Source organism: Kogia breviceps, chromosome 15 (genome assembly GCF_026419965.1).
Source record: "Kogia breviceps isolate mKogBre1 chromosome 15, mKogBre1 haplotype 1, whole genome shotgun sequence".
In the NCBI taxonomy this organism is placed as follows: Eukaryota; Metazoa; Chordata; class Mammalia; order Artiodactyla; family Physeteridae; genus Kogia; species Kogia breviceps.
The window spans coordinates 66823785-66849893 of record NC_081324.1 but is presented as its reverse complement, the minus strand read 5'-3'; the positions used below and the strand labels follow the sequence as shown (position 1 = coordinate 66849893).

At 51.1% G+C, this 26109-nt stretch overlaps 1 protein-coding gene across 7 annotated transcripts in view; it reads left to right on the top strand.

Annotated features, from left to right (window-relative positions):
• The window catches only part of OSBP2 (oxysterol binding protein 2), a 166408-nt gene that overhangs the window by 76857 nt on the left and 63442 nt on the right, over positions 1-26109 (top strand). Inside the window, exon 1 of one of the 7 annotated variants that reach the window (XM_067014697.1) lies at positions 6024-6672. The exons of 3 other annotated variants lie outside the window; for them this stretch is intronic. Coding sequence is in view for 3 of the 4 variants with exons in the window: in XM_067014695.1 (XP_066870796.1) it covers positions 21852-21963 (112 nt within the window). In the remaining variant the exon portion in view is untranslated. Of the gene's footprint in view, positions 1-6023; positions 6673-21599; positions 21964-26109 lie in introns of those variants that run through there. 3 more of the 7 variants (XM_067014695.1, XM_067014696.1, XM_067014700.1) reach the window with 3 other exon arrangements.

Below are 26109 nucleotides of genomic sequence, written 5' to 3'. Positions count from 1 at the left end.
CTAGGCACGCGGGCTTCAGTAGTTGTGGCATGCGGGCTCAGTAGTTGTGGCTCGCGGGCTCTAGAGCACAGGATCAGTAGTTGTGACGCACGGGCTTAGTTGCTCCATGGAATGGGGGATCTTCCCGGACCAGGGCTTGAACCTGTGTCCCCTGCCTTGGTGGGCAGATTCTTAATCATTGTGCCACCAGGGAAGTCCCTTTGAATAGTTTTGATCATAGATCTGGAGCAGCCAGTGACTTCCACATATTAGTGCTTAATATTGCTGAATAAGAAAACTTGCTTTCATGCTAAATTTTATGGAGGTTATTATATTTTAAGTTATTATACAATAAATCCTTACTGCACATCTCTCTGTGCCAGACAGTGTTAGGAGAGAAAGATACAGTGGAGAGGCTTCCCTGGAACTAAAGGAACGCCTTTATTTGAAGAATCGGGCTGTTGTCGGTCTGTGTACAGTGTCAGCACCATGTGTGGCCCGTGTGGCACCAATACAGGTGACAGTGGTGATGGTGATAGTGGGGACAGTTTGATCAGCCACAAAGCATCCTGCAGGTTAGGAAAAGAGAGCGAAAGGAGTGACGCCGGGCCCTTCGATCCTCTGTTTCCCCAGTGCCTCGTCAATCCCTCTGAAATCGCTGCCGAGGCACAAGGTGCAGAATCCCACCCAGTTCCCAGGGAGCCTTTTCCTCCAAGGACCACCTTCAGTAGGGAGCCCCCAGCCCTGTGCAGCATGGTGAGCAGGTGGTGGATGGTGTGCTCAGAGCCGGGCCCTGGCCTCTAGGCCACATTCCGCCCCTTTCACTTGGGGGGCCCTCTGTCCGAAGGTCGAATGTGCTCTGGGGTGGCTGACAAACCAGCCAAGGCCTTTGGTATGATTGACTCTGACAGACTCAAAGGGGAGCATAAAATGATTTTGCTGTGGCTCAGACTTGCAGAGCTCCTGCAATTACACGTCCCCTTTCATGTAAAATTAGATTAGCACTGCAGCTCCAGTATAATGAGTCTCTAATGCCAGGGACCATGGTAATTAATAAGTTGTAAATGTTGACTTTTGATTTAAGGCTTCTTGGAGGGTGAGTAATTAATTCTTAATAGCTTTGGATGAATCTACATGCAATATCATGAAAGGGCGAAAAAATGGCTTGGCGTCAGCGCATTTACGGGTATGGAACTGTCTGCTGACCATCTCTGAGTCTGCGCCATAAAAGAAAAGCGAACGTGAAGGGTGTGCTCCTGGTGTTGAGTGGTGACACATTAGCTTCTGATTGTTGCAGCCTCTTGAAAGAGCTGCATTGTTTTTTAACATGAAAGGAGGCTCTTGGAGGGTTTACTGTGCCATCTCTGAGGTGCATCCTGGAGATTGCAGGGAGAGGTTCTGGAGGAAGCCCATCTCTGACCAGAGTGGGAGGCCCTGAGTCTGGCAAGCAGGTGGGGACCACATCCTCTGCAGACGCAAAAGCCTGGATTTCTGGGCAGTGAGGTCGGCCCTCTCTTAGAAATGATCTGGCCCATCCTCTTTCCAGATTGCACATCTTCCACTGTTTCCAGGGGCCAGTAGCTAACACAGGTGAATGAGGTTACCTTTCCATTGACCCTACCAACTCAGCTCAGATAATGGCAGAGAGGAAAAAGTCAGCCTACAGAGCACACAAAAGTGAGGAAAAAATAGTGAAAGAGCCCTGAGACAACCCAGTGCTGCTCTGGGGAATTCACCACATAGAACAGACCCTCAGGGGAGAGATATGGTGTGAATGGAGGTGGTTTGGGTGCAGCCCTTCCGGGAGGCAGCCCCAAGGACTGGAAGGTGGGACAGACCTCGGTTCTGGCCCCAAGAGCCCAAGGCAGAGTGACATTTTCTCTCCTTGAGATTCTTTCTCTGTAACAGCTTTGCCTCCTCCTCCAGTGGAAACTGTGTTCCCATTTTAGAGTGTAGCTTAATTTGCTTTTGTGCCACGTTGTTTGGGGGTAGGAGGGATGTGAATCTCGGTGAGATCGCGTGTTTCTTGTGCACCTCTCCATACATGGCGACACTGGCTGTCATCTGAAAGAAACAGAGTGGTGAGGGTGACTCTGTCTCCCTGTTCCCAGGTGATCGGGCCCCTGGGGTTGACAGACATGTAGTTTTGTTGTAGCCAATGTTGTTTTTGTCCATTGGCTGTGGGCTCCTTGGGCTGGAGGCAGAGGTTGGCTGGGTGACACACAGGGCTTGTTCTCAAGTTTCAGCCTCAGCCTGCAGGCATTCCTGGGTCAGGAAAGACTTTGGTTATGTAGCCCCACATGACACTGTTGTTGACACCCCACCCCCCTTTTTAGAGAGAGAGAAAAGGAAGGGATAGAAAAGATTTGACAACTTGAAATGGTGTCACCCGCTTTTTAGAGGTTTTGGCTACTTGTCTAGTTTGCACACACACGTGATCCGTGTGGATGGATTTGGAGGGAGAAAGGAAAGAATAAAGCCAGAGGCCCCCTGTTAGTCCTGAGAATTCAAGATCTCAGTTTGGGAGCTGGATTTGGAGAGTGTGTGTGTTGGCAGGGGGGGGGGGTTCCTTCAGTTTCCACTGCTGCTTGTTCTCATAACCTGTGTGCCTATAGCTTCAGGCAATATAAAATAGCAAGATTCCAGGCAAAATGCAAAAAGCAACCCTGAAGGGATGCAGCAAAGTCCATTTTTACCAAAGAGAGAGGGAGAGAATTGGGGGAAGACTTGATAGGTTAAATTTTTTTTGTTTTTGTTTTTGTTTTGTTTGGGATGTAGTAACTTTCTGAGAATCCACTGGCAAATGCGGTTAAGGGTCTTTTCAAGACCGATAAACTTTTGGATAAGCCATTTAAAAACCAGTTAAGGGGTGTTTCTTCTGTTATCTCTGTGCTTGCCTCATTGCATCACATGGCTACCCTGAAACTAAAGGGAATAGGATCTGATAATTGGTTTTCAAATTCCATTGCTTGGAAGGACTTTGACAGTCAAGGCCAGTATGATCCCTGTTCCAAATACTGCCCTTATGCGTGTTACGAGAGCTTACGTATATTGGGGGATTCTACATACAATCAGTCCTGTGTCTTTACGAAATCTGTTCCACAGTCTTGTGAAATATGTTGTCAGTTTTAATTCTACTTTGTGGATAGAGAAAAACGTATGGAATGGCAGAGAGCCTTAGCTAGCCCAGAGCAGCGAGACGGAGAGGGTCACAGTCATCTCCCAGGGCTGGTTGCAGGTCAGTGGGGATTTCAGGAGCCTTTGCAGTAAATGGTTCAATTCAGAACCCAGCTAGCCTCCTACTCTGTCCCCAAGTCAATGGGTATATAGATAGATATCACCAAAGTACAGCAAATGAGTCAGAGGGCTGACGATTAAAAAAAAATCCATAAGCATTTATCAAAACAGCAAGAAACTAAGTGTTTAAGAACCACGTACAGAAGCTTCAATCACCATGGTTTGCATGATAAGAAATAGTTTATGAATACAAGTATTTTTTTCATCCACTATCTGCAATATTGTTTACTGAAGAAACTGAGGTTATAAACCTTCCTGCAGTTGCTTCCTGCAGACATCTACTTGCAAGCCCAGGGATAAAAATGTTTGCAAAGCCTCTTCTTCCTCTCGGGCCTAACGAGTCTGCTGCCATGCTGTCCCCAGCAACACCATGGGGTGGTGACTAATTGTCCCCGTAAGTCACCAAACTGCTGTGCGACTCCGTTTATTTTTCTGACAGTAATTTAGTGTTTGCTCTTTCCCACACCTGTCATTCCATGCTTTTCCTCACATTAGAAGCCCAGGGCGCTTCTGTGAGGGCAGGCAAATAGCAGGTAAGGTAAAGGAGATACAACACTGGGCCTGGCCGCACCGCTCAGCGACCTTGCCGGGAAGGATGTGCAGGCTTGCACCCAGGAGGGAGCCCCATCAGGTAGCACCCGCCTCATATTATTGTTTATATATTTTACTCACATACATTATAAATTCCAAAATTGTTATTCTTTTTAAATTAATTTATTTTTGGCTGCGTTGGGTTTTTGTTGCTGTGCGCGGGCTCTCTAGTTGCAGCAAACAGGGGCTACTCTTTGTTGCGGTGCACAGGCTTCTCATTGCGGTGGCGTCTCTTGTTGCAGAGCATGGGCTCTAGGCACATGGGCTTTGGTAGTTGCAGCACTCAGGCTCAGTAGTTGCAGCACACAGGCCCTAGAGCGCGCGGGCTTCAGTAGTTGTGGCACACGGGCTCAGTGGTTGTGGCGCACAGGCTTAGTTGCTCCGAGGCATGTGGGATCTTCCCAGACCAGGGCTCGAGCCTGTGTCCCCTGCATTGGCAGGCGGATTCTCAACCACTGCGCCGCGAGGGAAGTCCTGTTATTGTTGTTTTAAACAATATTTATTCATAAATAAGTACATTTTAAAAAACAGTTCTGATGTTCTTTATGCCTTTCTGCATTTCTTTGCTTCCATTTGGGACCATTTTCTTCAATCTAAAGAACTCCTTTAGTATTTCTTGGCTGCTGGAGAATTCTTTGCTTTTTGTTTTTTATTTTTCCTGAAAACATCTTTATCTCATCTTAATTTTTGAAGCATCTTTTCACTGAGCATAGAATTCTAGATTCCTTCCTTCCCTCCTTCCTTCCTTGCTTCCTTCCATCCTTCCCTCCCTTCTCCCTCCCTCCCACTTTTTTTAAGCTTTAAAGTTCCTGTTGTCTTCTTTCTTCTATATTTTATAGTAAAAAGACAGTAATCGGTCTTATTGCTCCTTTGAAAATACTATATCTTTTTTCTTCTAGCTGCTTTTTTTCTTTTTTTGGCATGTTTTTTATTTTTTGGCCACACAACACAGCACATGGGATCATAGTTCCATGACCAGGGAGCAAACTTGTGTCCCCTGCACTGGAAGCGCAGAGTCTTACCCAGTGGACCGCCAGGGAAGCCCCTATTATCAATTTTTAAATCAGGATTTTTTGAGTGGTCTTGGCACCCTTATCAAAATACCTTTGACTATGGGCTTCCCTGGTGGCACACTGGTTGAGAATCTGCCTACTAATGCAGGGGACACGGGTTCAAGCCCTGGTCTGGGAAGATCCCACATGCCGCGGAGCAACTAGGCCCGTGAGCCATGGCCGCTGAGCCTGTGCTCTAGAACCTGTGAGCCACAACTACTGAGCCCGCGTGCCACAACTACTGAAGCCCACGCACCTAGAGCCTGTGCTCTGCAACAAGAGAAGCCACCACAATGAGAAGCCCGCCCACCACAATGAAGAGTAGTCCATGCTCACCGCAACTAGAGAAAGCCCGTGTGCAACAAAAGACCCAACACAGCCTAAATAAATAAATAATAAAATAAATAAATTTATATATATATATATAGAAGAAACCCCTAGCAAAATAATAACAAAATAAAAACAATTAAGGCAGGAGTTTCCAGTTTTGTACAATGAAGAAAAGGGTCACCTCATCTTGGACTCCAGAAAGGCCTGAGGGAGGCCATGAAGTGGGCAGGGCCTGGGGTGACTGTCCAATCTGTGGCGTCCCCTCTGCTTGGCCAGACAGGCCCAGTTATCTCAGACTTGGAACCAGAAGGAACCCCACACCACCCCCACGTCCCATAGGGAAGCTGAGGCTCACTGAAGGCAGAGGTGAGGGTGGCCGCATGGTGGTGATGTTTCTGGTCTGTGGCAGAGGCAAAGTCAGAGCCAGGGCTCCCCCATCGAAGTCTGGGACTTTCCTGGCTGGGGGAGAGGAGCAGTGGGAGGGATTTGAACAGAAATGAAAAAACGTGGAAGCGGTTCTGTGTGATGTCACCAAGCTCCAGGCAGCCCCATCTGTTGGTTGATTGACATTCTGGCACCAAGGATGTCGGGGGGTGGGGGGAATTGGATTCCAGGTGGGATGGGACCCCAACAGCCCTCCCTCCCCAGGTTCTGAAACAGGCTCTAATTGGTTAACTCCTTGCAACCCCAGGGTATATGACAGTGGAGAAATGAGGGCTTGAGCCAAGGCTCCCCCACACACACACCCCGAGCCAGGTGAAGGGCCAGCCTTCTTTGGCCTCGATCGGGCCCGGATAGCGCCCTCAGTGCCGGCTCGGGTTCCGGGCCATGTGCTCGCGCATTTTAAGAGGCTGAGCTGCGCTTTCCGCCGCCCGCCTGCGTCCCGCCACGGAGAGCTAGCCTTTGTCTAGACCGCTGGGCTGGAGCAGAGCTAATCCCTGCTCGGGACGGGGCTGGAAGAGGCGCGTCCAGTTCTCCGGGGACTGACGGGTGGCCTCGCGGGGCGCCCTTCGCTCTTGGAGCGGGGCCTGGGGCTGCAGAGGTGGCCTCCTAAGGCTGGTGGGGAGGAGGCTGGAGGAATGAGGACGCGCCGCGCCGCTCTCCTGCTGCGCTCAGGCTGACCGACCGGCGGGCGGAGCGGGGTCTCTGCTTGACTGTGCTCAGAGCGCGCGGGCTGGCCGCTGTCCGCGGTGCTGAAGAGGCGGCCGCGGCGGGGAGGCGGGCCCGGGGCCGCCGGGCAGCACACACCCAATCCGGGGACCGCCCTTGTTCTCCCGTGCTCGGTGCGGCGGTGGAAGCCGGCACTGCACCGAGATGGACTGAGAGCTCGGCAACGGAAAAGCGGCGGCGGCGGCAGCAGCTGCAAGAGCCCCCGGAGCCTCGGGGCCAGACCCACTTCCACACCCAGGAGCCCCTCCCTGGGGTGAGTTGGGGCAGACAGAGCAGAGATGGGGCGGATGGGTCCTGGGGGCACGGGGATCTCTTGGGCTTTAAAATTTTCCTTCCCCACTGTAAATTTCTTCCAGCCCGGATCTTGAGTAGCCTACAGGGCTGAGGGCTCAGATCACTGCCTTGGTACTCCCCCAGTCCTGGGATAGAGGGCAGGGACGTCTGCCCTCACAAACCAGGGGACAAAGGGTTCATCCAGAAGTCTAAGGACAGTCACAAGGCATGTCCTCCTCCCAACCCTGGGTGCAGCTCACTACATGGCACTGGGAAGGGCTGTTTGTCCAGGCTATTGTCAGAGGAACAACACCTTCCCCTCTCTGTGCAGGGGGCTGGGTCTGGGCAGCCTGGCCACTGGAATTCAGCCCAGACAGAGGCCAGCCATCTTTTAGCAGGGAAGACAAGTTTGAGCCTTCATTGGGGCTACAAGTGAGAGGTAAAGTCCTTTCCCTGCCTTCCTCCAGTCTTCTTAGGCACCTGAGCTGCCATGACCAGGGCTTCAGGGGCCAGTGTCACAGTGCACCTGGCTGTTGTGAGTGAACTGGACTCAGGCAGAGGCGCTCTGGAGTGGATACTGGGCAGCACTTCCTGCTAGAGCGTGTGTGTGTGTATGTGTGTGTGTGTGTTTTCCCAGCACGCAAAGGGGATTTTAAACTCTGGTGGTGCCTGTCACAGGAAAAGCCCTTCTTCAGCCGGCCTGTGCCTCTGAGTAAGCAGTCTGAGGTCACGCCGGGCAACTTTCTAGTCAGAGGAGCCTTGGGCTTCCTCCGTCGCTAAAGCTGTCCCCCTCCTGCCTCAGCCATCCGCTGAAGGGGGAGATGTGTTTAAATTTGATGGGTCACCTCTGCCTTCGATCCCACCAGCATTCGGTTCCCATCTCCATCACCTGGCAAGGTCAGACAGATAGACCTCTTGATTCCTAAAACCTGATGGGCGGGCTGTTGGGGGGCTTTATGGCCTCAACAAAGGACTTTTGGTGTGTTGGGGAGGTGAGGGGCTGGAAGGAAGGGGACCATGTAGAAGTCTAGTTGTGCTGGATTCCAAGCTGTGTGAGGTGCCTCTTCTAACCTGGTGGATGTAAATGAAGCTTCTAAATCTCAGGAGACTCATGGTGGAGGACTGAGGTCTGTGTTTTGTTCCATCTGTCTAGCCTAAGCTGTGGGCATCAGAAATGACTCTGGTGGGCAGCTTCCTTGGATCATCGGGTGCCTGACAGTGCCGATGAAATGAAAGAGGTGGAAAAGATGTATGAGATGATGTGCTGATTTTAGGGTCAGTGTGAGCTGCAGTGGTGCTGCAGTGCTGATGGAAATGCGTGCCAAGGATGTGCTAGCATTACGTGCATAAGGCAGACCACCCAAGTACCATTTGTCTCTGGCCAGTGTTCTGTAGAGAGGAAAGGTCATAAGGGGGAAAGTATGGTAACTGCACATCTGACATATACTCGACTTACATTATTCTTGATTGCCTTTTTCCACCCAGAAGCATTTTTGTTTTGGGTAGGTAGGTTTTTTCCTATCATGTAAATACTTTGTATTTTGACCAGATGAATAAACCTTGGTAGAGTGTAATTGTCTGGAAGGATGGCTGACTCATAACTGTACTTTGACATCCTTGTTGACATCCTTGTTTCATTAAAATATGAAGTCCAAAACATATAATGGCAGGCCAGCTACGCAGCAGACCATTGCTTCTGTTTTGGGAAAACAGTGTATTTGAGCTTTGCATGTTGTTTGTTTTGAAAATACAGTTATAGCCCCAGAGTTTTCCGTAACTAGATCAAGTTGGGGTATATGTATATTTTTAGCATGCTCCACACCTGTAATGCAATCAGGCTACCTATTTTTATTCATAGTCTGAACAACTTAAAACCTCTTCAATAATTAAGGTGGGCTCAAGTTCTCTGTAACTGAAGAAGATAACATTTGAGGGTTGACTGGATGATGCACAGTCCTAGATTCAGCTCACAGTCTCTGCTCAGAAGTCCTGCACTTGGTTGAACACGTGCAAGCCTGCATCTATGCACAATTGTAGAATGGGCATGAAAAATAGGAACCAAACCTTTCTGACTGGATTTCTCAAGGCCAAGGCAGAAAGTAAAGATGTAGTGATGAATATTTAGCAATAGATCAAATTTTATTTTGGTGAAAGCAGTCGATCTCGGTTTCCAGGTAGAATGGTGATGGTGTTAGGGATGGTGTAAGAGCTGTGCTGTGTAAAGAAGTGAAAAGAGGCCCAGCTTTGTGGATTGAGAGACCTGGGTTCAAATTCCCATTTTCCCTCTTTTTTTTTTTTTTTTTTTTCGGTATGCGGGCCTCTCACTGCTGTGGCCTCTCCCATTGCGGAGCACAGGCTCCGGACGCGCAGGCTCAGCGGCCATGGCTCACGGGCCCAGCCGCTCCACGGCATGTGGGATCCTCCCGGACCGGGGCACGAACCCGTGTCTCCTGCATCTGCAGGCGGACTCTCAACCACTGCGCCACCAGGGAAGCCCCCATTTTCCCTCTTATTAACTGTATGCCATGATGTGGTCTCTCTGAGCCTCAGTTCTATCATTTGTGAAATAGAGAAAAAGTAACAGCTCCCTGGTATGTAAACTTAGCACAGGACTAGAGGTGCTCCTTGTTATCCTGAATATCTCTTGCCGTAGTCTGCCACCACCGGTTATTAGGAGAATGTGAGTCTGTTGAGACAAAAATCTCCACACAGTGGCGTTCAGTCTCAAACCATGAGGGCCATGAAAGGACTCAGTAGTTTGCCTTGGGGTAGCCTGGTCCTGCTGGAGGTGGTGTTCCCAAGGTGAGGACTGTCCCTGGGTCTGCTGTCATCCAGGGATGTTGGCTGGGCAGTGGTGGAGCTTGGGCAAAAGGACTATTCTCTCCTGGAGGAATGGAGCCTAAACGCCAAAGGCCGTGAGGGCTCTCTGTTCAGAGAAACCCCTCCCAGGAAAGGGTTTGTGGTTGCTGCTGTTCCCCCTGAGGTTCTCTCTCTCTGAGACGCGGTTTTCCTCCAACAACATGTGTCTTCTCCTCCTGCATCTGTGCCCCAGGCCCTGTGGTTATAGCAGCTAACACTGGGTGGGAGCTCACTCCAGACCAGGCTTTCCTGTCCATCCTCCATCCTCATGACAGCCTGGTGAGATATGAACCATTACCAAGCCTGTGATACGAATGAGGAAACCGAGGCCAGGAGAGGTTAGATCACAGGTGCCTAAGGTCTGACTGTGTGGCCCAGCAGGAGAGGGCCACGGGTGAGCTGGTGGCACAGAAAGGGGCAGTCACCTTGATCTCCAGGCTCACAATCCAGTGCTCCCCCCTCACACTGTGGCAACAGCACCCATCGCTGGGCAGCAGGAGGAGGAATGATGAGCAGGGCTTAGGGTCAGCCGGACAGAGTCCCAGCAGGGAGGGGTTAATGTCTGAGACTTCCCTTCCAGGTCTGCCAGGTTGGCTCATCCTCACACGGGAGTGGGGCTTGGGATCTGGCAACAGGGACAGCAGCACCTTGGCTGTGAGCAGAGCTGGAAGGTGAAGGGTCCTTGGAGATCAGCAAGGCTGAGGCTGACCTGTTAGGTTACGAAGAGCCTGAGGCCCTGAGAGGGGATGACTCATCCATGGGAGGCGGGGGTTGTTTATTCCATTTCCCAGGGCAAGGGCCCCCCTAATGGACCGCTCCAGCACTGCGTCTCTGGGGAGCCTGGAATTTGCTGGTGGCTCTGTTAGAAAAGGCTTCCTAAGACCAGGGACCTCTGCGATCCCAGAGATGACCGTGAGGTGGGCAGCTCCCTTGGGCCCTGGCTCCCCTGACTGGGAAGCAGCTCCATCTGGCCTCTGCTAGCACATGGGTGCATTTGCAGACTGCCCTGATTTCCATTTCCTCGGGTGATAAGGTAATTTAAAGGTTATTCAGTTGAGTTTGTAGTTTCCTTGGCTTGAGGCCTTTCTCTAAAAACACCTGCTGCTAACAGCCTGGGCACCAGGCATCGATATAAAAAGACATGCTTGTCGCCCATAAACTTGAATTATTTAACGAAGCGCGTGGGTCTCATATAGCTGCTTTGCACACATGCCCCGTCTCAGTGGTTTCTTAATGAGTGTACCTGTGAGCTTGCTTTTTTAATTGAACAGCGCTTCATGAGGCTAAATCGATCGCAGCCCCTGCGAGCACACTGCTCTTCCTAGGCTGCCATTTGCAGTCACTGGCCCCCAGCCTCTTAAGTCTTCCACCCTGAACCTCAGCCCCCATGAGCTTCGACTCCCTCCTCTCCTTGCCGTCTCAGGCCGTCCTCTGTCTGTTCTCCTACCACACTTTCTCTGGATTCTGTCCCTTCCCTGCGGCCGTGCTGCGACCGCTCTGATTCCGTTCCTCATTATCTGCTGACTTTTTGCCAGGTCCTTTGACCAGCTGCCTCCCTGCTTCAGGCAGCCCCTTTTAGACTTGCCCCAGTGTGCTTCAGGCAGATTAACCTTTCAGGAGCTGGTTCTGCTCTTGTCACTGCTCTCCTGACAAACTTGCCCTGGCCTCTTCCTGCCTCCGGCATGAGGGCAGATGCCTCAGCTCGACCTCAGGCTGGCCCAGCTCCCTGCACTGCGAGCGCAGAGCCAAGGCCTCTTGTGCAGCCCGGCCCTCCTTCCTCTCCTGGGCAGTGCTCCTCCCAATGCCTGGACATGTCCCTTCACTCTCCCACCTCTTCCAGGCCCAGCTTCGGAGCTGTCCTCCTCCAAGATGCCCTCCTGCTCAGACTTTTCCTCCCCTGCCTAGACCCAGAGCACACTGGCTCAGTCATCCATTCACAGGGGTCAGAAGAGCCTTGCCCCAGGTGAGGTTCAGTGCTGGGCACCAGGAATGCCAAAGTGAGTGGGTTGCGGGTTGTATTGTGTCCCCCTGCCCCAAAAGATATGTTGAAGTCCTAACCCCCAATACCTGTGAATGCGACTTGATTTGGAAATAGGGTCTTTGCAGATGTCATCAAGATGAGGTCAAGAGGGTAGCCCCTAATCCAATGTGACTAGTGTCCTTACAAAAAGAGGAAAATGTGGACACACACACACACACACACACACACAGAAGGTCATGTGAAGGCAGACACACAGGGAAAGGCCATGTAAAGATGGAGTTATGCTACCACAAGCCAAAGAAAGCCCAAAGAGACCAGGGGCTCCCAGAAGCCAGAATAGACAAGGAAGGAACCTTCCCTTCAGCCTTCAGAGGGACATGGCTCTACCAACACCTTGGTTGTGGACTTCTAGCCTCCAGAATTGTGAGACAATACATTTCTGTTGCTTGAAGCCTCCCAGTAGAAAAATAATACAGTGAGAACAAGCCCTTCCTGGCCCTAGAGGTGCTGACCATCTGCAGGGAGACAGACAAGATCCTTCTGAGTCAGTGTGGTGAGTGCACAAGAGAGGTGCACGGATGTGATGGGAACCCCGAGGAAGGGCCCTCCTCCAAGCAGCCTTCCCCCTCCTCTCTGGGCTGACAGTAGTCAGTAAGGTTCCCTTAGGGGGGCCCACACCCCAGTGTCCAGAGATGACAGGAGCCAGCCAAGGTGGGGGACAGGAAGGGCATCCCGGGCCAGGCGAGCAAAAGCATGGGAGAGAAGAGGAGCTGTTGGAGCCGAGAAGTGGGAAGTAGGGGGTTGCTGAGGCCCACAAGGCTTCGCTCCTGGTGGGTTGTGGTTTGCCAAGGAGTTTGAACTTAAACTTCCTGCTGTGGGTATCAGGGAACCATGGAAAGGAGGTGACAGGGAGCAGATGGTGTTTTCAGTAAAAGGTTTCATAGTGGCACGAAGGATGGATCAGAAGGGGTAAAAGAAAAAGCTGAGACCTTGGAAATGAGCCAAGGCGTGGAGAAGAGGGTATGGATTTGCAAATTAAGCTGAATTTAACATCATCAGGACCTGGGGGCCCTTTGAATGTAGGGGCTCAAGGAGAGGGAGAGACCCCAGGAGCTGACCCTCAGGTCTCCAGCCTCGTGCCTGAGAGCAGAAGGAAATGTCTGGAGAGGGAAAGGTTGTCATGAGGGAGCAGAGGAGAGATGCTGGGCTCAGCTGGGGACAGGTTGAGTGTGGGGGACATCCAGGTGGCCATGGAGATCTGGATCTTGGAGGGGAGGCCTATGCTGATGGTACAGATGGGGAAACATGAACAGGGAGATAGGACACAGCATCCTGGCCATGGACACCATCATCCGGGCCCCAGCATGGAGCGGGAAGAAGATAGGGGTGAGGACTGACTCCTGCCTGGGAGCTGGGACAGAGGAGCTGGAGGATAACGGGTGTGTGGCAGCAGGACCAGGAAGCAGGGGGCAGTTGGTGTGACTGGGACCTGCCGCAGTAAGGGCCCCAGGAAGGCATCAGACAGGGCTGCTGTGTTCAGGGATGACTCTTCTGAGCAGCAGTGCATCCGTCACTTCTTGCCTTCCCTGCATCTTCTGTCTACACTGCCTACCACATCCCTCTCCCAGAGCAGGCCTGGCGGGGTGAGTGCAGGCGGGTGCCTGGACACCTACCTGGTGGCCTCTTCTGGGCCTCATCCCTGAGCCACAGCTAGTGTCTGTGGCAGCCTGGTAGCTGGGGTGGGGGTGGGGGGCGAGGCCTGCAGCCTGGCTGGATGACGGGTGCCTGAGCCCCCTGCCCCCCTACGCCTGGTTGCAGCTGTGTCCGTTCTTTGCAGGGCCCATCACCATGGGCGGCTCTGCTCCTCTGCCTCATGGGGATTGTGCCACGGGTGCGGCAAATGCTCCAGCCCCTCTCTGATTGCTGCCTGCCAGGTTGGTCTGTGTGCACTGATGTGGTGGTTTCTCTGATGTGACTTTTGGGCCCTCCTGCCCCCAGACTCACTCCTTATGTACCTCCTTCGTGCCTGACCTTCCACCATTAGAGAGTCTTCTGTAGGGTCCCATAAGTTTCGACATGAGCAGGGGTTGATTCTGGTGTACTGTTTCCAATGGTAATTTGTTGAGAGATTACTTTAGGTTAGGAAGCATAAAATTGTAAAACATTTAAATGATTCTAAAATATATGACAAAATGTAGTCATCTTTCATTACCTCCCTCCATCTCACGCCCTGCTAGAGATACACACACCCATTTGTTAACAGTGGTTCTTTCCCAGATTTCCCCATGCATTTACAAAGCCATGTAAGTCCACAGGCACCCATGCATACATACTTACATGTATATGTGAGATCATTTCATGCATATTGATAAGCAGCTTGCTTTTGACCTTATCAATATATTTTGGAGATCTTTACATGTCAGTACAAATAGGCGTATCTCATTTCTAAAATAACAGCATGGAATTCTGTACTGTATCATAATTTGTTCATTCATTTTCCTCTTCACGGATAGTTTCTTTACCTTTTATTACTATTTCAGGGATGCTGTAGTGAACCTTTTTGTATATGCATCTTTGTGAATGTGTGTAAATTTTTCCAAAGCATAGATTCCTAGGAGTGGAATTGCTAAGTTACAAGGGCATGACCATGATAAATATCAACAGACATTATCAAATTGTCAGCCCCCCAAAATGTATAGATTTACATCTCCCAACAGTGTGGGTTGTCAGCAAAGGCAACCCCATCATTCTTTTTACTCTTTGTTACTCTGATGGGTGAATGAAAAGGCATTTCCTTGCTCTGTTTTGCATTTCCCTTATTACCAATGAGACTGAGTATACTTTTTTCTGTTTATTGACCAATCATATGCATTTTGTGACTTATATATTCATGTTCTTTGCCATTTTACTGTTTTGATGTGTGTATTTTTTTATGCTGATATGTAGGAGCTCATTTTAAGTTACGGTTATCTCTCCTTTGTTGGTTATATATTTTGCAAGTATTTTCTCTTTGTTGCTTATTTGTTTATGGTGCCTGTGGTGCTATGGAATTTCTAAACGTTTATGTTGTAACATCTGACAATCAGAGGCTTGTTTTTTAGTAGTGGGAAAAAAGGAGCTTGGAGGTTTAAAATGTTGCATTCTTGACCCTTCTCTGGTCTGTGCTTGCTCTTTGACTTTGAACAAAACCCCTTCACTTCACTAAACTTCCATTTTGCCAGCTGTGTCCCAGTGCTGTCTGTCCTGCCCGACCTCACCACAGCTGCCGTGAGGATCATGGGAGAAGCTGTCTTCAGGGCTTCACAGCCATTCTGAACTTCAGTTAAACCAATTCATTGATGGACACTGAGACCCAGTCTTCTGACACAGGCCTCATCTGGGTCAGAGGTTTTCAGGGTGCCAGGACCCTGCCTCTGACTTTTCCCAGGTGTTTTTTGAGTGCCTGCCCTACGTTGGTGATGTCACCCTCATGACTCTGCAGAGGGAAGTGTATTAGTTTGCTCAGGCTGCCATAACCAAATACCACAGACTGGGGGGCTTAAACCACAGAAATGAATTTTCTCACCATTCTGGAGGCCAGAGCCCAAGGTCAGGGTGTCAGCAAGATTGGTTTCATCCTGAGGCCTCTCTCCTTGGCTGTCTTCTCATTGTCTCCTCACATGGTCATCCCTTGATCTGTGTCCTAATCTCTTCTTCTCTTAAGGACACTGGTCATATTGGATCAGGGCCCAATGTGTGACCTTATTGTACCTTAATCACCTCTTTAAAGGCCCTGTCTCCAAACATACTCACATTCTGAGGTACTGAAGGTTTTAGCTTCAACTTATGAATCTGGGGGCACAATTCAGCCCATAACAGGAAGACAGCCCCGTGTCTGGATGAGAATCGTGGAGGTGAGGCTCAGAGAGGCTCCTGTACTTGTTTCCAGTCACCCAGTGAGCCGGTTGCAGATCCAAACTCAGGCCCATGCATTAGAACCCTAAGCCCACGCCTCCCCAGGCAGCTTGACTGATGTTAGGACTGTTTTGGCTTCCACTGCCTTGACTTCCTGCCCACTGGTCACTGGCCTGTGTCCCCGCCATCCTGTGACCTCAAAACTCATGCTCCCTGGGCAGGGCACCTACTCCCAGCCGACTCTCCTGCACTGCCTTTGTCCCCTCGGGAAAGGGTTTCAAATAATGATTAAATTTTTTGAATGTAGCTTGTTCAGTTTTTGTTGTTGTTGTGGGAAAGATCACACAGTGAGATAAAGAGCATTTGGAATACAGGAAACTCCCCAGTAGCCTCACACCCTCACAAAACTCTTTTCGATTTTTGCACTTTCCCCTCCCTTCCCCCCTCTGCACATACAATTGTATTTCACAGCTTTGGTATCACATTAAAGAGGACCCTTCATGCTCTGCTCTTTTCACCCTACATTATCACTAACAGTTTCCCTGTCTAAAAGGATCACTTTAATGGCTGTGTAATATTCCATTGAGTTGAGGTACTCTAATGATTTCAATCATCCTCCAATTGTTGAGCATTTGAGTTTCCCATTTGCACTATTATAGATAACAATGCAATGAATGTCTTTGTACTGAAAGCTTTTTGCTTCTCTTGAATTGTTTCCTGAGGGAAAATTCCCAGGAGTTGGATTACCGGGTTAAGGGCAGTGGTATCATCATGGCACGTTGATGAGCTAGAATGTCTCTTTCTGCAAGGAGCCTACGATGCTCCACGCCACCAACAACGAGTGAGCACACCAGCTTCACTGTACTCTCGCCGGCATTAGGTGTTAATTAAATTCATTTCTGACCATTTTAATATACTTAAAAGAGTACCTATCTCAAGGCAGCTTTAATTTGTACTCCTTAAATAACCAACAAAGAAGGAGGAATATTCTGCATTGGATGTGTATTTTCAATTCTTTTTCTTGTCACTTTCTTTTTTTTTTTAAGGAGTAATTGGAGACTAGACAAATGGATATTAATCCCTTGGGAATCCCAGCTCTTCTATGGTTGTCTTGAGGGATTTATTGGTAAAAGTAGTATTTAGACTTTGACAAGCAAAAAGCCTTTTGGTCAATAACGGACATAAGCAATGGAGTGGGGCCAGATGGGCCAGCCATTCCGCGGAGCAGAAGGGTCTGAGAAGAGGCCACGTCCTCAGAGCGACCTGATGCGACCTGACCCTAATTCTCTGGCTGGTCTGAGGGCAGGCCACCTCTTCCTAGCACATGTGCAAGGATGCAGCATAGCCCCTCACTTGCCCCAGGGCAAAGCCCGGCAGGCTCAGCTCCCGGAGAGGTGGCCCCCATCTCTTCGGCTGCCCCTCGCAGCAGAGAGCACATGTGGGCAGAGTCAGGCCGAGGCACTGTCCCTGGTGGAATCTGTCTCATCTTTACCTTCTTTCAAACTGACTTGAATGGTGCACTCTCCCCCATTCCCTTTTTCTGCTCTAATATAATCAATGATAAATTGAAAATTTTTTTCCTCTCGAAAGTTTATTTTAATTGCCTAGCAACACATTATCATAAATTTCTCTCAAATTAATTCCTTGCCTTCAATGCAGGATCATTTATTCTTTTTTTTTTTTTTTTTTTTTTTTTTTTGTGGTATGCGGGCCTCTCACTATTGTGGCCTCTCCCGTTGCGGAGCACAGGCTCTGGACGCGCAGGCTCAGCGGCCATGGCTCATGGGCATAGCCGCTCCGTGGCATGTGGGATCTTCCCAGACTGGGGCACAAACCCATGTCCCCTGCATCGGCAGGCAGACTCTCAACCACTGCGCCACCAGGGAAGCCCGGATCATTTATAAATGATGATGGCAGTCAGCAACTATGCATGGCTATTCTTAGAACACTGCTGTCTTAAAGGGCTTCATTCATAAGACATCCTCACAAGGAATGTGTGTGCTAGACAGACCCTTGGAGAACTTGATCCTCCAGACAACACAGAGAAGGTCAGCACCTCTATTCTGTGGGCCCGAGCCCCTCATCAGTGGTGAGCCTGAGGCCCAGAGGGGGAACCAGAGATCCACGTTGGTTTAAAGCAGTGGCCAACTCATGTCAGGTCAGATTTTGCCCCTGCAGGACTCCCAAGCCTGTGCTCACCTCTGCGAGGTCCAGTCAAGGTCCTTTAATGTGGGTGTGTAGATTGAGCCAAAAAGGGCTCCTATGAGTGATAAAGTTGCTTTCATCGATTGATTCATTGATCAGTTGATTGATCTGTTTATTCCTGGGCTCACTCATTCAGTGCACATCTACTATGTGCTGAGTCCTGCGGGAGGATGAGAATAGTGAGAAAAGACCACAGTCTCTGCCCTCAGGAGTTCACAGTCTGGTGTGGGAAATAGACAAATAAATAGGAACCCACAGCAAAGCATGCTAGGTCCTGGGAAGGAAAGAAGCAGCCCTGGGCATTCTGGGAGCCGAGACTTGAGAAAATTCCCTGTGATCATATTATTTTAACGTTTCCGTGTATGCCTAGCTTCCACACAATTATAACTATATTGCATGGTTTGCCTTTTTCCTCTCAGCATTTTGTGTTTAAGCACAGTTTCTTATTTCTGCAAAGTCATCACATACATACTATGTGGTTCCAAATGGTTCCGTGATATTCCACGAAGTTGATGAGTTAAGCATTCACCTGCCGTTAGGCTCCTTGGCTGCTTCTAGGGTTTTGCAACAAATGGCATTGGATGCAGAGCCTTGTACTCCTTTCCCCTTGTTCCCACTGGGTGGGAGGTGTAGACGTGCTTGTGGTTCTTATAGACCACGGCCATGTGCCCCTCTCCTCCAGTGCCTCACGCCAGTTTCTGGGTGCCTGTTCCTCTATTGCCTTCAGTACTGGGATGAGCAACAGTTGCACCCACCCACCAACACCCACGGATACGTGTGTATGGACTTTAGTTGAGTGGGTGTGTGCACCATATTATTGAGCAAAGGAGGAAACATGTTGGAACTAGAGTCTGATGAACAGTGTTCCGGTAGCAAGTGGAAGTGGGGAGGCTGGCTTCTACAGCGAGACTTGCCGCAGCTGCCACCCAGGTGGGACGTGACGAGGTAAGTGGTCACCATCAACGTGAGAGCAAACCAAACACTTTATTTATTTATTTTAAAAATAATTATTTATTTGGCTGCACCAAGTCTTAGTTGCGGCACGCAGGATCTTCGTTGCAGTATGCGGGATCTTTTAGTTGCAGCATGCGGGATCTAGTTCCCTGACCAGGGATAGAACCTGGGCCCCCTGCGCTGGGAGTGTGGAGTTTTAACCACTGGATCACCAGGGAAGTCCCAAATCAAAGTCTTTAAAGTGACCAAATCAACTGGTCTTGATGTGGGGTCAGATAGAGCTTAGAGGGAAGGTTGCAGCTGTCTCCAAGGGTTGCCAGCACAGGGTATTTGGGATGAGTGGACCTCAGGAAGGTCACAGAGTTAGTGGCTTGGTTTTAGAAGGTCACATTTAGAGTGTTGGGGACCATACACCTGGAGCTGTTCAGGAGATGCCCTCCATGGGTGAAGTGCAGAGCTGGGGTTCAGCCTCACCTGCACGTGGTCAGGAGGGAAACTTGTATGGGGCCCAGGGCGGCCAGCAGAATGGATGGAATTACCCAGCGATCATCGTTTGCTTGGTCTCTTGGCCTTCTCATTGCTGGGTCAACCAAGACTTTTCAGCTAATGTATTTCCTTCTTTAAGGACAAATTGGCACCCTCTGAGTACTTGTGAAGCTAGGCTGTAGATTTTTAAATATTTCACATGAGCAGAATCTGGTCATTGTTTGATGTGACTTACAGTGTAAAAGAACTATGTAGAAAGGAGAAATAGTGCATGTGTTTGCCTTAGTAGGAGTGCATGATTTTCTTCTGTATTTTCTTTACTATTTTAGTTTCCTCCCCGGGTATGCTTTGTTCCCTATCTTCTCCTGTCGGCCAGGCGTGGCTTTAGGTGAGGGTGGGTGGACAAAGCAAACAGGGTCACTGACCCCAGTGCTCACTCGCTGTGAAGGCAACGCGAGGTCCTCAGCCCCTCTGCCTCCCCCTTTCTCAGCTCTGAGACAGAGGGCGTGGCTCTCCATTTGAAAGATTCTTCCAGCTTCCAGAGTCCATGACACTGTGCCTGGTTCAATATCCTGGGTTTACTGCACATGCCCATCCTGTAAAAGTCACCTGTATGTTCATGATGCTCCTGTCTCACCTCATCTTTCCTCATGAGGCCCCTGGGGACCAGGAGCAGCATTCTGCTTAAGGGACCCCGCAGAGCACAATTTAGGGTGTGGCCTCCAAGGTCAGCCAGAACAGGTCAGCTCCAAGCATGTTGATCCTGCACAAGTCATGGTACGTCAGAGCCTTAGTATCCGCATCTGTAAAAAGGGTGTTTGAGGAACCTATCCTTGGGGCTTAAATGCAGAAACTCAGGGAATGCAGGTAAAGCTCACAGCCCAGCGCTTGGCACTGGTCAGCACTGTGTCACAGGTGGCCATTTGCACCATTGTTATGCTCTTCATTTTGTAGCCCCCAAAACCAAGGCCCGGAGTGGCTAAATGTCTTACCCTCCCCAGGCCAGTGAATCTGACACAATCGCTAAGGATTTATTCTTTAGGTGGAAGAAGTACCAGTTGCTTCAAAGGTCCAGAAGGGAAGGGTAATGACCCTGCACCACCTTCCCTGAGTCTATTACATTTGTTATATATTTGAAAACCTTTAAATTGGTGAATATTGATTTGGTTTCAGTAAATTACACTTGATAAATTCCATGGACTGAGCTCCCAAGAGGTGGCAGTGTTGAGGAGGGCTTGGTTGGGGGCAGGGGAAAATGGTTAGAACGCAGTCCTAGGGCTCAGTCCAGTGGGAGAAACAAGACTAGGGCACAGTGAGGTTGGGGCAGAGGCCAACGAGTGAAGCTGGTCCCAGCTTGGACTGCTTTACTGTGTGTTCAAGCCAAGATGTCAGTGTGGCTGGAGCAGAGGGAGGGAGGGAGGGGAACAGGATGGGCCTGCTTGGGGACTTGGAGACCTCTGAGGGGAAGAGTGACATTGTCTGACATATATTGGAACAGGTGTTCTTGGGATGTTACGCTGAGCATAGATGGTGGAGGCCAGAGTTGAAGTGGGAGGCCGTCTGGGAGGCTCTGGAAGAGTCCACAGGCAGGATGAGGGTAAGTTAGGCCCAGGTGGCAGCAGCGTGGTGGTGAGAAGGGACAGGATCCTGTCTGTAATCTAAGGGCAGAGTTGTGGGCATGTGCTGACCACATACGTGCAGGTGGGTCAAAGGTACAGAAGAGTCAAGGATGACTCCAGGGTGTCTGTCCAGAGCAGCTAGGAGGATGGTGCTGCCACTAGCTGAGGTGGGGAGACGGGGAAGGGTGGAGGCACAGGTCTAGGAGTGCCGTGGGGAGATCAGATTTGGACAATTGGGTTTATGATGCCCATCAGACATCCCATGGAGAGGTCCTGCAGGCAGCTGGACAGACGAGTTGTGTTCAGAGAGGCCAGGGTGGAGACAGACATTTGTCCCCAGATACCTACAAGCCCTGTGGTAGTAGCGCCAAGGGTGCCGGGCTCCCTGGGGCCCCGCCTGTTGCGTTCCTCCCTGACACTAGACAGGTGGCTGCAGGTGGCGGGATACAGGTGCGCCAGCCTCCACAGCAGGTCTTAGAGGTGACCCCGATTTCCTGGAATCACCATCAGGCCCTGGGCGGGTCATCCCCATTTCCCACTTGCCCCTTGTCTCTCAAGGGCATCTTTACCTTTGAAATAAAGCAACGCCGAGCCCGCTGCTGCAGGGGGCGGCACCTTCGCTCGGGTTTTTGTATTAGAATATGACGTTTAAATGGGGGGCCTGCCCGGCGCCTAGGTCCCAGGTGTCCTGGGACGGTCGCACGGGCGAGCAGGCGGCGTGCGGGCGGAGACTGCGCTCCCGGGGGAGAAGAGGGGGCGGCCCACGCACTGCTCGCTCTGTGCCCGGCTCCCGCGGCGCCGACGGGGTTAACGGGCTCAACGGGCTCAACGGGCTCGTGCACCGGGCGGCGGTCGGGCGGCAGTGGTGCATTGTGGTAACGCGGAGCCCGGACCCGCGAGCGTCCGCCGCCTCCGCCGGGCGGCCCGCCGAGCGGTGCGCGCGTCCCAGCGAGCTCTCAGGGCGCGGCGCCATGTAGCGCCTGGCTGCTCGGAGGCCGCCCTGCCGCGGGGATGAAGGGACGCGGCTGCTGGGAGACGGCCTCCGTGCGCTCCTTCTGCAGCTCCGGCTGCCTGAATAAATTTAAGAAGGGTTAGTGCTGCCCGGCTTCCGCTCGGAGGCCCGGCCCCCAGCTCACGCCCGCCGGGCGCCCGGCTTGCTGCATGATCAGTCCACGCGAGCCTCCGATGTCACTCCCTCGCGGCGTGGGGAGCGCGGGGAACCCCAGTCCCCGTATCCCGCCGGCGTGTGCTCCGAACTCGCTTTACGCGCGAGGTATTTTGGAGATGGGGCTTCGGCTAGAGACCTGTCCCTCTGATTATCCTCTGCAAAAACGAACCAAAATATAATCCAGAGCTTTCTGGAAAAAAGGGGGAAGTGGCGGCCTTGTTTAATCCACCCACCTACCTCTCCTGCTCCAGGGTCAGCTTTGGGCCTGCATGCCCTGGCGCCTAGGCAGAATTGCTGCTTTGCCCGCAAGGGCTTCTTCCCTTCCCGGGGCCACCCTAGGTGTTGGCTATGCTCTGTTCATGACCCAACCCCCTCCCCTTTGCTCTCTGAGCAAGCTGCAACAGATCAGGAGAGTCACTGTAAGTGGCCGCCTGGGTTTGAGCAAGCACGAGCCCTGAAGCTGCTGCCCCCAGGGATGGTGGTCCTGAATGACAGCTCCAAGCTGTGCAGGCACAACCGCCTGAGAGCCCTTTGTCAGCAGTGGGGGAAAAAAATCTCAGCTGTCTCATAGGTTAAAACCTTGCAAACTCGTTAAGCTCCTTTGTGCAATTTCTGATGCTTGAACATCATTATTGGAGATTTTGCATGAGTGAAACTTGCTGCGTTTTCCTTAATGAATGTTTATGTTATAATTTGAAACTGGAGAAAAATTAGGATTTTTTTTGTCCCTGTAGACCTGAAAGACACAAAAGGAGTTAATTTCACTTAACACCAATTTATTAGAAACTGGCTCCTTTTAGGAATTAACACCCTCTGATCTGTAATAAACCTTGTCATTAACTTTGCCTGCTGACTGGTCACACGAATGGCTTCCGAAGGCCCAGGCCCAGCACCGACTCCAAGCCTCAGTGCCCGAGCCACATTTAACGTTGCAGGCTTACCTGAAAACAGCATCAAAGTCTTTGTACACGTTTTAAATTTATTTCATGGGGAACTGATACTACAGCTCTGTCTTAAGAATCCTTTAAAGAAACTTGCAAGTGAATTTTGTCCAAAATATGTCTTCTAGTTTTAGAAGATTGGTCTTAATTTCCAGTTTTTATTTTGGATATAGTGTAATTTCTAATGCAATTATGTTCTTTATGCAAAGTTTAAATGATGTTCCTGTTATCAATTTGGATGGATTTATTCTGAGGGTGAATTTTGGAGTTAGGAAAAAAAAAAGAAAAAGTTAGGTGTTAAAATCGTATTTCGCCTACTGGCCTGCCTGATGATCTTCTTGGTTGCTGTTCTCCAGAAGAGTTGCTGCTAACAGGAGCACTGGGCCTGGTATCCACTTGCTTTTTGCTTGGTTGTAGGAGGGATGTTCATCTTTGTCTGGAAGCTCAGGTAACCAGAGCAGCTGTACTTCGAGAGTGGTGACAAGGTAGCCTCTTTGGTTGCCAGAGCCCTGCAGGCCAGGCTTTCCTACTCCTCCTATCAGTGATCCACTCTGCACGGTGGGTCTGGGGACGAGGAACTCAGCAGGTGGTGTGTCTGGTACAGTGCTTAGAACAGAGCCTGGAGTAGGACTCGCTGTGCTGGCCAGAGGAGGCCCAGGAGCCGGCAGAGGACGCAAGAGCAGCCAGGACTCAGCTCTGCGTCAGAGGCCCCATAGGCAGACTGCAGAGTGTCTCCCTTGGGCGCCCTGTGTGAAGGTGGGCCTAGGAAGGCCAGAATGGAGTTTTCAGGAGAAACTGGATATCTCTCAGTTTTTAAATGTTGGCCAAAAAACATTTTTTACATACTCTTCAAAGCCAAACAGTATTTCTGTAGGCAGGAAAATGCCTGTGAACCTTACTGGCTAAAGAGAGAGGAGCAAGAGAGGCAGAGATGGGGGCATTGGAGGCATGGTTAGCTGTCAGCCCTGGGAGGTGGGAGCCTCCTGGCCCCTCACACTGTGGGCATGGCAGGCACGGGCAGAGGCCCCTCATCCCCAGCTTGCAGACAGGGTGAGACTGGCCTCGCGCCCCCTTTCAGACACATTGAAGGATACTGAAATGAGAGGTCGCTCCAGACAAATTTCCACTAGAAAGGTGTTCCAGTGAAATTGCGTCCCTCCCCTGAGCCCTTCTTTGTGCAAGCTGAAGGGGAGCTGGGCTTGCGGCCTGCCCCAGGGGACTAGGGACTGAAGTGCAGGCAATGATCATTTCAGTGGCAGGACAGCATCTTGGCTCATGGAGGTTTTTCACATGGGTTGTTGTTCTAGGGGTCCCACAGAGTAGCCTGGGGCCCAGGGGACCTGGGTTATTGTCCTGACTCTGCTGCTGGGCTTTGTGACCACAGGCAAGTACTTGCCCCTCTGTGAGCCTCAGTTGTCCCCACCCCTGTCAATGACAGCAGGAGTGGGTTGACAAGGACCTGGGCGTGGGAGTAGGAGCCCAAGAGTCCGTTGACAGGAGGCTGCTCGTCAGCAGGCAGTGTCATGTGCAAACCCCACCACTTGCCTGACCTTCAACTAGCTTCTGAGCCATTTTGATTCTCTATTTCTTCATCTAAAGGATGGCATTAAACCGACTTACCTGGCAAGGTGGCTGGGAGGTTGAAATGAGATAATATGTGTCTATACCTACTAATCGGTCAGTCTGTCTATCTATTTATCTGTATCCCTCTCTCTGTGCTTCAAACAGAGCCAGGTGCCTCAAATGCAGAAATGCCCTTTCAGGATCTCTTGGAACCTCTGAATTCAGCCCTTGGCGCCTTACTCCTTTGCCTTTGTGTGCGTACGTGTGTGTGTACAGATGTGTGTGGGATTCCTGCATCTCTTCTGGTCAGAACACAAAGCTCTGACATTGCAGAAAACAGGGACCCCTCGCCTTGGCAAGGTAGACTTAGCAGAGGTCAGGGCCAGGTGGCCTTGTGCGGCCCTGCTCATGACACTGCTGAGGGGGCCCCACTTTCTCATTTGGGACCTCAGGGAGCCCCTGGGTGCCCACCAGCCAGCCTCCATCTTCTGATCGGCCGCACTTTTTGCAGAAAGCTGAACTGAGCTTGGCAAAGACGGGTTGATGTGTCAGGGAAACAGGAAGGGATCGGGGATGAGTGCCAGATAGTATAGATGGAGAATCTGGACTCCCCAGGAACCTGGCCTGAGTGGAGGCTGCAGCAGGTGGGGCTGGGGGCTCAATTTCTGGGGCAGAACCCGGTGATTGTAGAATGTGGTGATTTGGGGGGATTCCTTCTTGAAAGAGGCTAAATGCCAGGGGGAAGTTCCAAACGTGTGGTTGCTTTTGAGTCAGAGTGAAGAGCAGTAAATGGTAAGAGAAAACAGAAGCATTTGTCTTTTCTATTTGGCAGAAAATCTGGCCAGTCTTTCACTCTGTGTGAAGAAATGGCCCAGCAGCTGTGCAGGACCCACAGTGTCCACAGCCAGGCGACAGGAGTTGAGCCTGGAGGGGCCGGGCATGCTGGAACCCAGCCAGCATCCTTCTGATCCCTCACACCCGTGGCCCCCCGGGAAGGGACAGACAGTGGGGGACAGCCCTGGCTGGCCAAACTCAGCACAGGAGGAGCCGGAATGCTGTGTAGAGGAGATCTGAGCATATTCACACAGGTTGAGGCACACAGGAGTCCTTGGTCTCTGAGGGAAGGTGCTGTTGGGGGCAGAGAGGTGGGCAGGGCACCCAGCACAGAAGGCCCTCTGTGGGCAGGTAGCTAAGGGGTGGGCTGCATGCAGGCTGGAGCATAAGTGTTTGATTCTCTCCTGTTTGGGGGAGAATCAAACACTTGTGCATGTGGGTGTCACTGTGTTGCGGGGGCAGGCTGACAGGTATGGAGGGTGGAGAGCTACGGGCAGGGGGAGGGGAGGAGAGGAGGGAAGGGTAGGGAAGGCTATGCTGGACTGTGAGGGCTCTAGAGGAAAGAGGGCCACAATCTGGAGTGACCTCTGCCTTGGGGAGGCAGAGAGTAGGAGCTGGTTGTCCACTTGCGGCCGTTCCCTTGGGTAGCAGGCTGCCAGAGAGGAGGACATTGGCAGCGTGGGGGTGACGAGGCTGTGACAGGCCCCAGGCTGCCCCGGCCAGGGTTCTGTTGCCATCAGTGACCCCATGGAATCTGGGGGATGACGTTGTCTCTTCGGGGAGCTGGTTTGTTGGTCGTTCATGGGTGGGTGTGCAGGGCTGTGATAGCCCACTTGGCACCCATCTTTAGAAAAAGGCACCCTTTCTTCCTCAAGACCCTTTGCTTCCATGTATCCTGAGATGTGTGGAAGAA